Source organism: Schistocerca gregaria, chromosome 8 (genome assembly GCF_023897955.1).
Source record: "Schistocerca gregaria isolate iqSchGreg1 chromosome 8, iqSchGreg1.2, whole genome shotgun sequence".
NCBI classification, from domain to species: Eukaryota; Metazoa; Arthropoda; class Insecta; order Orthoptera; family Acrididae; genus Schistocerca; species Schistocerca gregaria.
In genome coordinates, this window is record NC_064927.1 from 219,125,589 (window position 1) to 219,138,959 (window position 13,371).

Consider the following 13,371-nt stretch of genomic DNA (forward strand, 5'->3'; position numbering starts at 1 on the left):
TATGCGTGTGGAACGATTTGAAGTGGAATGATCATATAAAATAAATTGTTGGTAAGGCGGGTACCAGGTTGAGATTCGTTGGGAGAGTCCTTAGAAAATGTAGTCCATCAAAAAAGGAGGTGGCTTACAAAACACTCATTTGACCTACACTTGAGTATTGCTCATCAGTGTGGAATCCGTACCAGATCGGGTTGACGGAGGAGGTAGAGAAGATCCAAAGAAGAGCAGCGCATTTCGCCACAGGATTATTTGGTAACCGTGATAGCGTTACGATGTTTAGCAAACTCAAGTGGCAGACTCTGCAAGACAGGCGCTCTGCATCGCGGTGTAACTCGCTCGCCAGGTTTCGAGAGGGTGCGTTTCTGGATGAGGTATCGAATATATTGCTTCCCCCTACTTATACCTCCAGAGGAGATCACGAATGTAAAATTATAGAGATTAGAGCTTGCACGGAGGCTTTCAGACAGCCATTCTTTCCGCGAACCATACGTGGCCAGAACAGGAAAGGGAGGTAATGACAGTGGCACGTAAAGTGCCCTCCGCCACACACCGTTGGGTGGCTTGCGGAGTATAAACGTAGATGTAGATATCTCTTTTCCTGCCAGACCAACGTGACCAGGAATCCACATAAACATCACAGTGGCTGCATCAAGAGTGAGCAAATGGCAACTTTCCTGGACACAATACAGTAAGGGATGGACAGTGTGCAGCACACAGATATTTTGAAGAGCAGTGAGTGTGTCTGAGAAGATAACCCAATTGAAAAGCTTGTGTCACCAAATTTACTGTGTGGCCTGATACAGGGCGAAGAGCTCTGCTGTAAATGCTGACCAGTGATCCAGAAACCAATACCAAAATACATCTGCACCAATGACGAAGGCACTCCCTACACAACGATCAGTCTGAGAGCCACCTTTGTATAAATAGGTACTATTGCAAAGTACCATTTGAAGGTCGTGAACTGAAGGTGATAGAGCGAGGCTAGAGCAGTGTCCTCAGGAAGTGAATGAAGGCCACTTGAAGATATGGTGTTGAAGGGTACACACCCACCGAGAAAGTTGCAAGGAGTATGAAGTTAAGCTGTCAGAGCAAGAGCTGAAAACAAACTCAAAGGGCTAACAGAGAGCTCCCTTTGTGTCAACACCCCTGACAAACCCACAAGCAGTCCTACAATTCACCACCCTATAACGCAGGTCCAGAAATCTACAGCCAAGACTGTTACAGAGTCAACAGAGCCTCTGGTTGAGACCCTCCACTTGGCTCCAAAGCAAAGGACCCTGATCAACTCTTGGAACAACACCGCAAATTGAGAGCTCTGCTTGCACCTCATGTGCGAAGCCAGCAGCCTTCCATCATCTCCACCACCCACTTGTGTTAACTGACGATGGCCTCAGAGCCTATCATCGGTGGCAACGTGAGCCACAACTTGCAGACGACTGCACCCTACACATCTCGGATGTGACAGTTGAGGGCCTGACTGGCATACTACACTAACTGATACCTGTCATCAAAACAAAACGAATGAGCAACTACTGCACTACAGAATGCTTGAGTTTACATGTAAGTGGTCTACATGCTGTCATAAGTTTGTGCTGAGACAATTAACTATAACTGTAAAACTGAAGGGGTCCATATAGTGAAAGCTCACTAGTATGACCCATAGAACATACAAATAACTAACTGAAACCCTTATTTATTATAAATATTTGTGTGCCTTGCACTAGGTGTAAGAAGATTTGCCGGCATAGAGCTGCTCATTAAACTACTGCACAGCACAACTGCTGTTCACTGCCACCGTTTCCTCTCTTCAAAAGTTCTCAAAACTAATGGAATCTCTAATTTCACAGACTGTAAAGTTATCAGGTTGAATTATAAAATGGAAAATTAACCTAATAGGGTTGGCTATGAATCTCTTACGTGCTACCTTACTCCCAACCTTTTTTTCCATTCATTATCACAAAAATCTCCGTCTTAACATATTGCTAAATAAGACTTCTGAATTTCAGTAATCATTGAACAAAAGAGGACTCTATATGTTGTATTGATAATATTTTCTTGTTTATATTTATGATTATTATTATCTATACTTACTGAAGAATCAACATAATTTAGAGTAGGTTGTTTCCTTTTTACTTACACCTCAGCAGTTCCTACAGTTTCATGTTTACAGAAAAACAGGCAAGTATGAACAATTTACATTATGAGGTGACAGTATTGATGATGGAATTGTCAACAGTAGTTTTCAGTGTACAAAAGAAATTAGACTAACTACTCTTTAGTCTAATAAAATATCAACAATACATAAATAATAACTTTAAAGACTCAACTGAAGTATATACATAAGTGGACAATTTGTTACATAACAGAGTCTACTGATTCATCAGGCGGTTGTTCCTCTTGCTGTCGTTCTTCAGCAGACCTTGGCTGCCACAAGCCACTTCTGACGAAGCGACCTGCTGCCGCCTTGTCAATACGTGGCATTATGGTACGCCTTTCATGTATCTGTCGTGCTCGTATATTATATCCACGAACTCTTTCAATTTCTCCTTTAATAGCATGCTTGGTAGGATCAAGACCCTGGGTTCGCAGATAGGTCCAAAAAAGTGTACTGAGTGAGTAAGAAAGAAATAAATCATATTTCACACGGTCCTCTGTACTTAGATTACTGTAAACGTCTTTCTCACACGCCAACTGTAGGAAATCACCAAATTTCTTCACACTGTCATGCAACTCAGTCACAGATTTCTTTAAGCTTTCATCAGTCGATAACTCTCCAAAATCAATTGTGTTTTCTGCCATTGTAGTGCCGTTGAAGGAACACTGAAAAGATTAAATTCACCACATTAATTATACGGGATTACAGAAATGTTTGATTCCACCTGTCTGCTTTGACTCATAACATCATCAATACGGCGGAAATGGCTATTCTAAGCATCTCCAATATCACATCTATGACACCACTACATACACATGGAAACAAACACAAAAATATATATAAATAAGACAGTAACATCTTCCTCCAAAAATACAATCAAACTAATGGGACAACCTTGGGAAACTGGTGGTTTTAGGGTTGGGACAAGCTAAACATAATGGGTAAAAAACAACTCAGAATGCAAAATGACAAAAAAGAACAAAATTACAGCATTCCGCTACACCAACAAAACCTACAGGAATCGGACCCTTCTCCTGACCTGTATATGTCAACTGTAGAAGATGATACCAAAACACCAACACTTACAACTAACATGACAGAAATTGGATTAGGACATTTCTCTTTACCTGTATTGGTCAACCACAGCTGCCAATACCGAAACACCAACACCTAAAACTACAAAAATTGCAATTGGACATTTCCCTTGACTTATATAGATCAACCACAACCATTTATACCAAGAAGCCAACACCTACAACTATGAAAAATAAAACCAAAACCACAACACCTCAAAAATCTAAAAATCAAACATCCCTACATAATTAAAACACATTAGTGCTCCATAAATACACAAAACATTATATTTAATTGTCATATTCATGCCTAGCAACAGAAGCCACACAATAAATTAAGTGTCTTACCACAACACAAACAGCAAACCAATAACACCTAATGAAAATGTCCAAAACATAAACAACAAAAATAAATAAATATTGATAACTCACAGAAAAAACTTCCATAATGATGTCACACACTACAACGCCCTTAAATCACGGGTCAAAGCAGATGGGTGGAATTCGAAACTTCATATGAAAGCTTCACTGATCAGATCGTATGACATATTCTCTATTCAGATGCTTCATATTTTCACTCACACCAACAGAAATTCTTACATAATTAACCTATCACTTTTGCTACTTTCATCTCTAGTAACTGACAGCTTGTCATTCAGAAACAAAACTTTTAACTTTCTATGTTTTTAACATTCTTAAGTTTTCTGGAAACAGTTTCAGTAAAAATAACATTTATTCCTACTTCCATGTTTTATGATGAAACTTTGGTATATGATTCTATGCATATGGGCATCTATTTTGTCTCCAAACATATATCAACAGGGAATCCAACTAAGGAGAGAAAAAAAAGTGCCATGTTTTCTACCACTTTAGGCTACACTAACAGTGGTGTATGTACAGGTAACTATGTCTTTCAGTACTATAGGAGAATAAAACAAACACTTTTTTTGTTTTAAGAACTGGAGTGTAGAACACAGGTTAGCCTACAAGAAGAAATTAAATAATAAATGTACAGTTGCATCCCTATGGACTTTATAAAAAAGAAATTCATACAACATCACTCATAGCTAGTCCAAAGTTTCTAGTTTCAATCAAAATGAAAGCTAACAATGTGGATAAAAAATCTGACTAAGGTTTCAAAAGCTTTTTATATGGCGTGTGACATCTTCATTCCTCCAACCATCTTGTCAAATGAGGGCAGAAAATCAAACAGACGCCCAAGATGCAAAAATATAGAACAATCGGCAGTGATCAATGAGATGAGGGCTCAGAAGACAATGGAAACCACTGCATTAAGAAACCAAAAAGTGTGTACACAGGGCATGTAGTATCCTCTAGCTTAGATTAGTTTTCATTCCATAGATCCGCGTGGATGTGGAACATGTCATGCTTTTTTTTTTTTTTTTTTTTTTTTTTTTTTTTTTTTTTTTTTTTTTTTTTTTAAGCTGAAATAACAATACTAATAGTATAAATATGTACAACACATCATTTGTTTCTATTAAAAAATTCATCAATGGAGTAGGAGTTGGCTACTAGTAAGTCTTTCAGGCTCCTTTTAAACTCATCTCTATTTGTAACTAAATTTTTTATGTTTGCTGGCAAATTATTGAAGATGAGTGTTCTTGAGTAGTGGACCCTTTTTTGAACTAAAGTAAGTGCTTTTAAGTCCTTGTGGAGATCATTTTTGTTCTTGGTATTGTATATATGAACTGAGCTGTTTGTTGGAAAAAGAGATATATTATTTAGGACAAATTTCATTAAGCAGTAAATATACTGAGAGGCAGTAGTTAATATACCCAGTTCTTTGAAGAGGTTTCTACAAGACGTCCGTGAGTTTACTCCACAAATAATATGTATTACACGCTTTTGGACTCTGAAAACTTTTGTTTGACTTTAAGAGTTACCCCAAAATATTATACCATATGACATTGTGGAATGAAAGTAGACAAAGTATGCAAGCTTTTTTCACTTTTATGTCGCCTATGTCTGCTAACACTCGAATTGCAAATACAGATTTGTTAAGGCGTTTCTGCAGTTCTGTGGTGTGCTCCTCCCAACTCAATTTATTATCAAGTTGTAATCCCCGGAATTTAAGACTGTCAACCTCTTCTATCTGCTCTTCTTCGTACTTTATGCATATGCTGGGTGGAAAGCTCTTACAGGTTCTGAATTGCATTTAGTGAGTCTTTACGAAGTTTAATGTCAGTGAGTTGGCTTTAAACCATTTATTAATATTCATGAAAATATCATTAGCAGATCTTTCTAGAACTACACTCAACATACTATTTATTGCAATACTTGTGTCATCTGCAAACAAAACGAACTCTGTTTCTGGCAGTGTAACTGATGAGAGATCATTAATGTACACAAGAAAAAGCAATGGCCCTAAGATGGATCCTTGTGGGACACCACATGTAATTTCTTCCCATTCTGATGATGACTTAATTCACTAGTCCCTTGCACTGGCACCCTTTGTTTCCTGTTAGCGAGGTATGACTTTAACCATTTTGCAGCAGTGCCCGTGACACCATAGAATTCTAAATTATTTAAAAGGATGTTGTGGTTTACACAATCTAATGCCTTTGACAAATCACAGAAAATACCTGCTGCTTGTAACTTGTTATTTAATGAATTAAGTACATTTTCACTGTTGGTGTAAATAGCTTTTTCGATATCAGAACCCTTCAGAAATCCAAACTGTGTTCTTGATAATATGTTATTTGTGGTCAGATGGTTTAGAAGCTGCCTGTAGATTACTTTTTCTAAAATTTTTGAGAATGCTGGCAAAAGTGAAATCTGTCTCTAGTTTGATGGCATCTCTCTATCCCCTTTCTTGAATAGAGGCTGCACATCTGCATATTTCAGCCAGTCAGGAAATGTCCCAGTTATAATTGACTGGTTACACAAGTAACTTAGAATTGTACTAAACTCACAAGAACATACCTTAATTAACTTTGTTGATATTTCATTGTAACCACAAGAATGCTTTGTTTTTAAAGATTTTATTATGGAAGTTATTTCTTTTGGTGATGTGAGTGACATATTCATGTTCCTAAAGCTATTTGTAAAGGCTAGATTCAGATATTCAAGGGCATTATTTACTGATCCTGACAATCCAATTCTATCAGTAATGGATATAAAGTACTTGTTAAATAGCGGCTTTCTAAAACACTCAATTTTTGGTTGATACTCAGATTTAGCAGTCTTGATAATCTGCTTAGAATTTACATCTAAAACAAGGAGCTACTTGTCATGATATTATAGTCCATTTATTACAGATTTTATGATATGATTTTGTTCCTTTGATTTGTCTATAAAAATGTTATCAATGGCTGTCCTTGAGGATTTAGTGATCGTAGTTGGAAAGTTTACAGTGTGAGTTAGATTGAAAGACAACATTACTAACTGCAGTAAATGTTTACTGGAAGATTGAATTAGAAAATCTGTATTAAAGTCACCAGCAATCAAAGTTTCTTTGTTTCTTACTGTTAAATAACCCAAAAGAGCTTCTAGATGATTTATGAATAGATTATAATTTCCTGCAGGTGCTCTGTAAATAGTTACTATTATATAGGATCTGTTATGGAACTCTACTTCTGTTGCACATGCTTCTAGATGCTGCTCAAAACAGAATTTATTAATGTCAATGTTCTTGAATTTATGGCAGTTTTTAATAAATGTGGCAACTCCTCCTCACTCCACATCTACTCTGCAGAAGTAGGAAGCTAGCTTAAATCCTGAAATGTCTAACATATCATCATGACGGGCAGTTCCTACGCAAAACATATTTGCAATTAACACTATCATACTAGGATAAATATTAGTAGAGAACATGTTGCACATGCAAATTTTAGACCGAAATTAATCATCTTGGCTATTTCGCAAAAAATGCTCAAACGGTACAAATAATCATTTTTGTATGGTTTGATAGAAATATTGCACATAACTTTATAAGTAAACTATAACGAAGCACTGACACCAAGCGGCAAACATAAAGCTCAAGATAATACACAAGGGCTGCTAACAGTTCTCAATATTTAAATAGCTCAAGCTCAAGTCTAACATAATGCAACGACACACATTTTCGTCAAATAAATGACACCTGTAAATACAGATGTTACCTGATTCAACCAAGCTGCCCTCCTCTGTCTCACGCTTTTTCAGTGCTGTTATCAAACATTTCTAGTTTCTACCATATTCAAAGATCGTGAACATGTACATTGTAACTAATGCCAAAGCAAAGATATTCGTGCGGCAAATATAACTGGCGTGCCAGCAGGGGCATTTCCACGGGCAAGATAGCTGGCACGAGTTTTGAAGGGAATACGGATTTTCACGTATTCACTGCCGGTTAAAATGTGTAAAGCATTTTTGTTAAGCAAATGTGCCAGCACCCAGCAGGGTGACTGCACGTGCTTGTTTGCCGGCACGAGTGAAAGAGGGCATAGTGTGGGAGGCTCTGCAAGCAACAGTTTACAGTGTATGTGGAAACCGAGCATTATGCAGTATCGTATACTTTAGTTATCTGGAATTTCAAGTTCAACACGCAGTGATGTTGATACTGGTACAAATAGAAGCAAGATATAAATCAAAAACTTCGACATAAAAAAGAATACCTTTCGCGGAGATGTCATATAACCATCGACTTCATAAGGCGGACATTGTGTAATGCGCTGTTCGCAAAATGAGCAACTTAGAAAATTTAGCAGCGAAAATACTGAAAGAGAGTCAACAGCCAGATAGTCAAGAGCTGAAAATATTGTTGCTTCAGGTGCGGTCATTAACACTTTTTTAAGATGCGCATAATTCTATATGATATCGATTTGGTAAACGTATTATAATTGCAGCTCGCAGAAGTGGCAAATACACCTGGCGACATAAATTGTCTTATTGGTCCGGTTGTCAAGCTTCTGCCATCTCACAACACTAGCGTCAAGTTTACAATCTACGGAATTTTACCGAGGTAACCGAATGATATTAGGAAACAAATTCTTTTTCAGTTTGTTATGTGAGTGCTATGATATTTCTGGTATTTTCAGAATATGTAAAGCACAACCTGATGCTGCTGTTTTAGTTGTAAATACAGTCCTGAATGACTGCCGTGATCCCAATCCAGAAGTGAAGCGTGTAGCTGTATCTACATTGTGCAGCTTGCCACCACTTTTACAAGAATATGTGGGACCTGTTGTTGATGCAGCTCTGAAGGACAGGCATCCCAAAGTACGCAATGCTGCTGTGTTGGGTTGTAGTAAAATCTTCAAAGAAATGCCCAATTTGCTTCAGGATATTGGAATGATAGACAGGTAATTACTACTCATATTGATAAATTCATGAAGAATGGCAATAACTTAGTTAAGGTATATTTCTTATGCACATTAAATTCTAAGTTAGCAGAAATATTGAACCTGTTGATACTAACCTTCTGCTGTTGCCCATTAATTCATAAAAACTGCAGGCATTAACTAATCATCAACTTCTAAGATGTGTAAAACACACACCATAACAAGTATTCTCACCATATCAGTGCAGGGCACACCAACTAATGACCAAACTGCCACCTCCCAGTCTACCCTAGACCTTGGAGTATGTTACAGATAAATCGATCTCCATAATCTACATTTGGAAAGATGATATAGAAGCAGAATAAATGCTGTCAGTTTTGACAGATGTTCTGTTCTCCTCACCATAATGCCACAGCTACATCAGCTGTGGCAGCAAACATCTTTTTAGGCATTGAATAAATGATACTATTCTCATATTTGTGACAGTGATTCAGTTTGCACAGACTGATTTGTGATGCTGCAAACTCGATTAGAAAGAACAGAGATGCTATTGCAATCTCCACAAGTACTCTGTATTACAGTTACAGGAATGTCATCAGTGCGTTGATTAGAAGTGCATCTCACAGAGTGTGGTTTGTGTGAAAGTTAGTCACATAACATATTAAGGGTCAGTATGTCACAGACCACAGTTTATCCATGTCATTGTATGCATGGATAAAACCCACTGTGTATCATATCACATTGAATTGTACTTCTGGGCTCAATTCTATGTTTCTTTTTCTTCTTCTTCCCTTACCCTCACCCCCCACCCAAAAAAAAAAAAAAAAAAAAAAGATATCAAACCACCTGTGTGTTTCACATACAGTACTCCAACATGCTTGAGTACATGTTGAGTTTTACATTTTCCATATGCTTTAACTGAATAACTGACAGTCCACTGAGTATTGGAATGTATCATCAGATTTACAAAAGAAATAAACTTTTTAAGTGAGTTTACAGATCACTTGCTGATCAGTTTTATGAGTTATTCATATTAATATTAAAATCAACATGTGTTTAAACTCGTTAATTGAAACAGACATATCTACATCTATACTGTGCAAACCAGTGTGAGGTGCATGCCAGAGGGCATGTTCCACTGTACCGTTTATAGAGTTTCTTTCTGTTCCATTCATGTATGGTGTGCAGGAAGAATGATTGTTTGAATGCCTCAGTGCACACAGTAATTATTCTAATCCTATCTTCACAATCCCTGTGCGAGCAATACATAGGGAATTGTAGTATGTTCCTAGAGTCATCATTTAAAACTGGTTCTTGAAACTTTGTTAATATACTTTCTGGGGATAGTTTACATCTATGTTACCGAGTCTTCCAGCTTAGTCCCTTCAGTATCTCTGTGACACTCACCCATGGATTAAACAAACCTGTAACTAATTGTGCTGCCCTTCTCTGTACATGTTATATGACTGGTTGCACATGTGATTTGTAAGCAATGTCTTTTGCAGGCTGATTACACTTCCACAGTATTCTACCATTAAACTGAAGTCTACTGCGTGCTTTACCCACAACTGAATCTCTATGATCATTCCACTTCATATCCCTATAGTGCTACACCCCGGTATTTGAGTTGGCTGACTCATTTCTGTTATAGGATACTACATATTTTCGTTTTGTGAAGTTCAAAATTTTACATTTCTACACCACTTAGAAATCTTATAAAGATGTGACTGAATATTTATGTACCTTCTTTCAGATTTCATCATTATAGATAACTGCATCATCTGCAAAAAGCCTAGTTTTACTACTAATATTGTCTGCAAGGTCAACAGGAACAGCAAGGGTCCCAACACACTTCCCTGGGATGCACCCAACGTTACTTCTACATCTAACCATAACTCTCCATCCAAGATAACATGCTGCATTCTCACTACCAAAAACTCCTCAATCCATTCACAAATTTCAGTTCATACCTCATATGATCATACTTGTGACAAGAAGCTTAGGTATGATTCTGAGTCAAATGCTTTTCGGCAAGCAAGAAATTCTGCATGTACCTGATTGCCATGATCCAAAGCTTTCAGTATGGCATGTGAGAAAAGTGAGAGTGGGTTTCACATGATTGATGTTTTTGAAAACAATGCTTGTTGGCATTGAGGAGGTCATTCTGTTAAAGGTACCTCATTATGTGTGAGCTCAGAGTATGAGGTGGAATCCAAAATTTTCACGACTGGTGCTGCCATCTGGAAAGTAGGAGTAGTAGATCTTTGCACCACTAGGTGGCGAGAGCTGCATATCTGATGAGTCAGTGTGTAGAGTGGCATTCAGCTGGGAGGATGTGTTGCGTGTCCACAGTGATTTCTGTAATACTCTGTGTTTGGTGTGTGGCGATTTTATGACGGATCCGCGAAAAGAACAGTGCATATATATCAAATTCTGTGTGAATCTCAGAAAAAGTGCTATGGAAACCCGTTCAATGGTTCAACAAGTGTTTGGGGGACAAAGCATAAGCCATACGCATGTGTTTGAGTGGCATGCTCGGTTCAGGGCTGGCCATACAGACGTCGATGATGCTCACACTGGAAGGTCCGTTAGCCACACAATGCCAGACATTGTTGCCAAACTTGAACAGTTAGTTCATGCGGATCGACATAGAACATTCAAGACCTTGTGGATGAAGTGGGTATTGGTTATGGGACATGTCAACAAATGTTGACTAATGAATTGGGCATGCATCGTGTCGCCGCAAAATTTGTGCCAAGGATCTTGACTGCCAATCAGAAGGCACAGCATGTTGAAGTGTGCACGGACCTTCGTCACACCGCATCTGATGGTCCAACCTTCTTGTCACGCGTTATCACTATGACGAGAACTGGATTTACAGTTATGACACAGAGACAAAGCAACAATCTTCCTAGTGGAAGAGCCCGGGCTCTCCAAGATCCAAAACAGGAGGACAGGTGAGGAGCATGATCATCATTTTCTTTTATACCAAGCGAATTGTGCAGAAAGAATTTTTCCCACCCAACGAAACAGTGAATTATGCATACTACTGTAACATTTTACGATGGCTCCATGAAAACGATCAGCAATGACGGCCCGAACTTTGGCATCAAGGGAACTGGCTGCTGCATCACGACAATGCGCCGTGTCACATGTCCTTGCTCACCAGGCCCTTTTTTGGCAAAAAACAACATGGCGGTTGTACCCCACCCACCATACTCGCCAAATTTGGCACCTTGCAACTTCACACTATTCCCTAAAGTGAAACTCAAGTTGAAAGGCCATTGGTTCAACGCTCTAGAGAGGATTCAAGAAGCATCATTGGTGGTGATAAACACCCTCAAAGGTCAGGACTTCCAGAAAACATTTGATCAGTGGCAGAAGTGCTGGAACCGGTGTGTATGTGCGGATGGGAACTATTTCGAGGGTGATAGTGACCATTAGTTCAAAGGTAAGGTTTTCAACAGATGGCAGCACCAGTTCCAAAAATTTTGGATAGCACCTCGTATCTTCTAAAATTCTAAAACAAATCGCTGACAGGGATATAGGATGGTAGTTTTGTGGATCACTTCTACTACTTTTGTCTTGTTCCTAGACCTGGGTACTGTTTTTTGTTTGAGGGATCTATGACAGATTATAGTTAGAAGAGTGGCTAACTCGGTGGCAAATTCAGTATAGAATCTGACAGGGATTCTGTCGGGCCCAGGAGATTTGTTAAATTTTAATGATTTAAGTACTTTTTTTCAACACCACTGATACAAATACATGTTTCACTCGTCTTTTTAGTGGTACAACGATTTAAATTGGGGCAATTCTTTTGGGTGTTCCTTTGCAAAGAAACATTTCAAAACAGAGTTAAACATATCGGCTTTGCTTTGCTACCTACAATTCAGTTCGTTCTCATTCACTAGGGACTGAACACTAACTTTGGTGCCACTAACAGCATTCACATATGACCAGAATTTCTTCAGCTTTTGTGAAAGATCACTTGACAATATTCTGCTACGGTAGTCACTGAAGGCATCATGCATTGCTCTCTTGACAGCCAAACATTCCTCATTCGGCATCTACATGTCTATGGCCATACGCTTCATTTTACACGTATGATGCAGTAATCTCTGTTTCTTTAGAAGTTTCTTTACAGTGACTGTATACCACTGAGGTTCTGTCCCATTATGAACTGTTCTAGTGGGAACATATCTATGCACTGCATGGTCAACTGTTCTTTTAAACTTAAGCCACAGCTCCTCTACATGCTCCTGCCCTGTGCTGAGTTTCAAGTTCCTCCCTGAGATATAACAGTACTGATTTCTTTTTTTCCCTGGTTTACTGAACATAGATATATTTATTCTTATTTTAATCGTTCTTTGCACACTGGTAATCATTGTTGTTGGTTAGCCAGGTATTTAGTTAGTTAGTTAGTTTCACATTCCATGAAACATTTGCTTGATAAATCATGATGTGCAACAAGTCATTTTAGATTCAACCAAAAATTTAATTTGTAGCTGTGGCTAAAGGCTGAACTACTTTTTTTTTTTAAGTGTACAGATGTGAGTTAGCAATTTCTGCCTACCACCTTTTACACATTACAATAACAGAAATTCTTCTATGAAATAAAAGAAATATCAGGGAGAAGCTTATTCAGTTTGTTTCAAGTTTTACTTTTCTGTCTCAGACATTTTGTATCCTGGATAAGTGAACAAAAATTTTAGTTGAGCATTATTCACCCCTTTTGTGCTAAGAATAAGATTAGTGTGTAGTAATTATGAACGTCATTGTTCCTTTTAAACTGCAGTGGATTATGTACAGCAAACTTAATGGTCGAATAAATATATTGTGAAGCGGTAGTCGAAATGCCCAA

General features: G+C 38.1%; 1 protein-coding gene and 1 long non-coding RNA gene across 2 annotated transcripts in view; one reads left to right on the forward strand and one right to left on the reverse strand.

Moving 5' to 3' along the window:
* Positions 1 to 2,107: 2,107 nt before the first annotated feature.
* LOC126283937 (uncharacterized) lies at positions 2,108 to 7,462 on the reverse strand. Its single transcript, XR_007551382.1, has 2 exons — positions 7,350 to 7,462; positions 2,108 to 2,820 (listed from the first exon to the last, which is right to left on the reverse strand). It is a non-coding gene; the product is annotated as an uncharacterized LOC126283937 (long non-coding RNA).
* A 19-nt stretch (positions 7,463 to 7,481) lies between these two features.
* Positions 7,482 to 13,371, forward strand: part of LOC126283936 (AP-4 complex subunit beta-1-like) — a 39,969-nt gene continuing 34,079 nt past the window's right edge. The window contains exons 1-3 of the mRNA XM_049982324.1: positions 7,482 to 7,999; positions 8,076 to 8,191; positions 8,268 to 8,531. Coding sequence (XP_049838281.1) covers positions 7,913 to 7,999; positions 8,076 to 8,191; positions 8,268 to 8,531 — 467 coding nt within the window. The 5' untranslated portion in view covers positions 7,482 to 7,912. The remainder of the gene's footprint in view (positions 8,000 to 8,075; positions 8,192 to 8,267; positions 8,532 to 13,371) is intronic.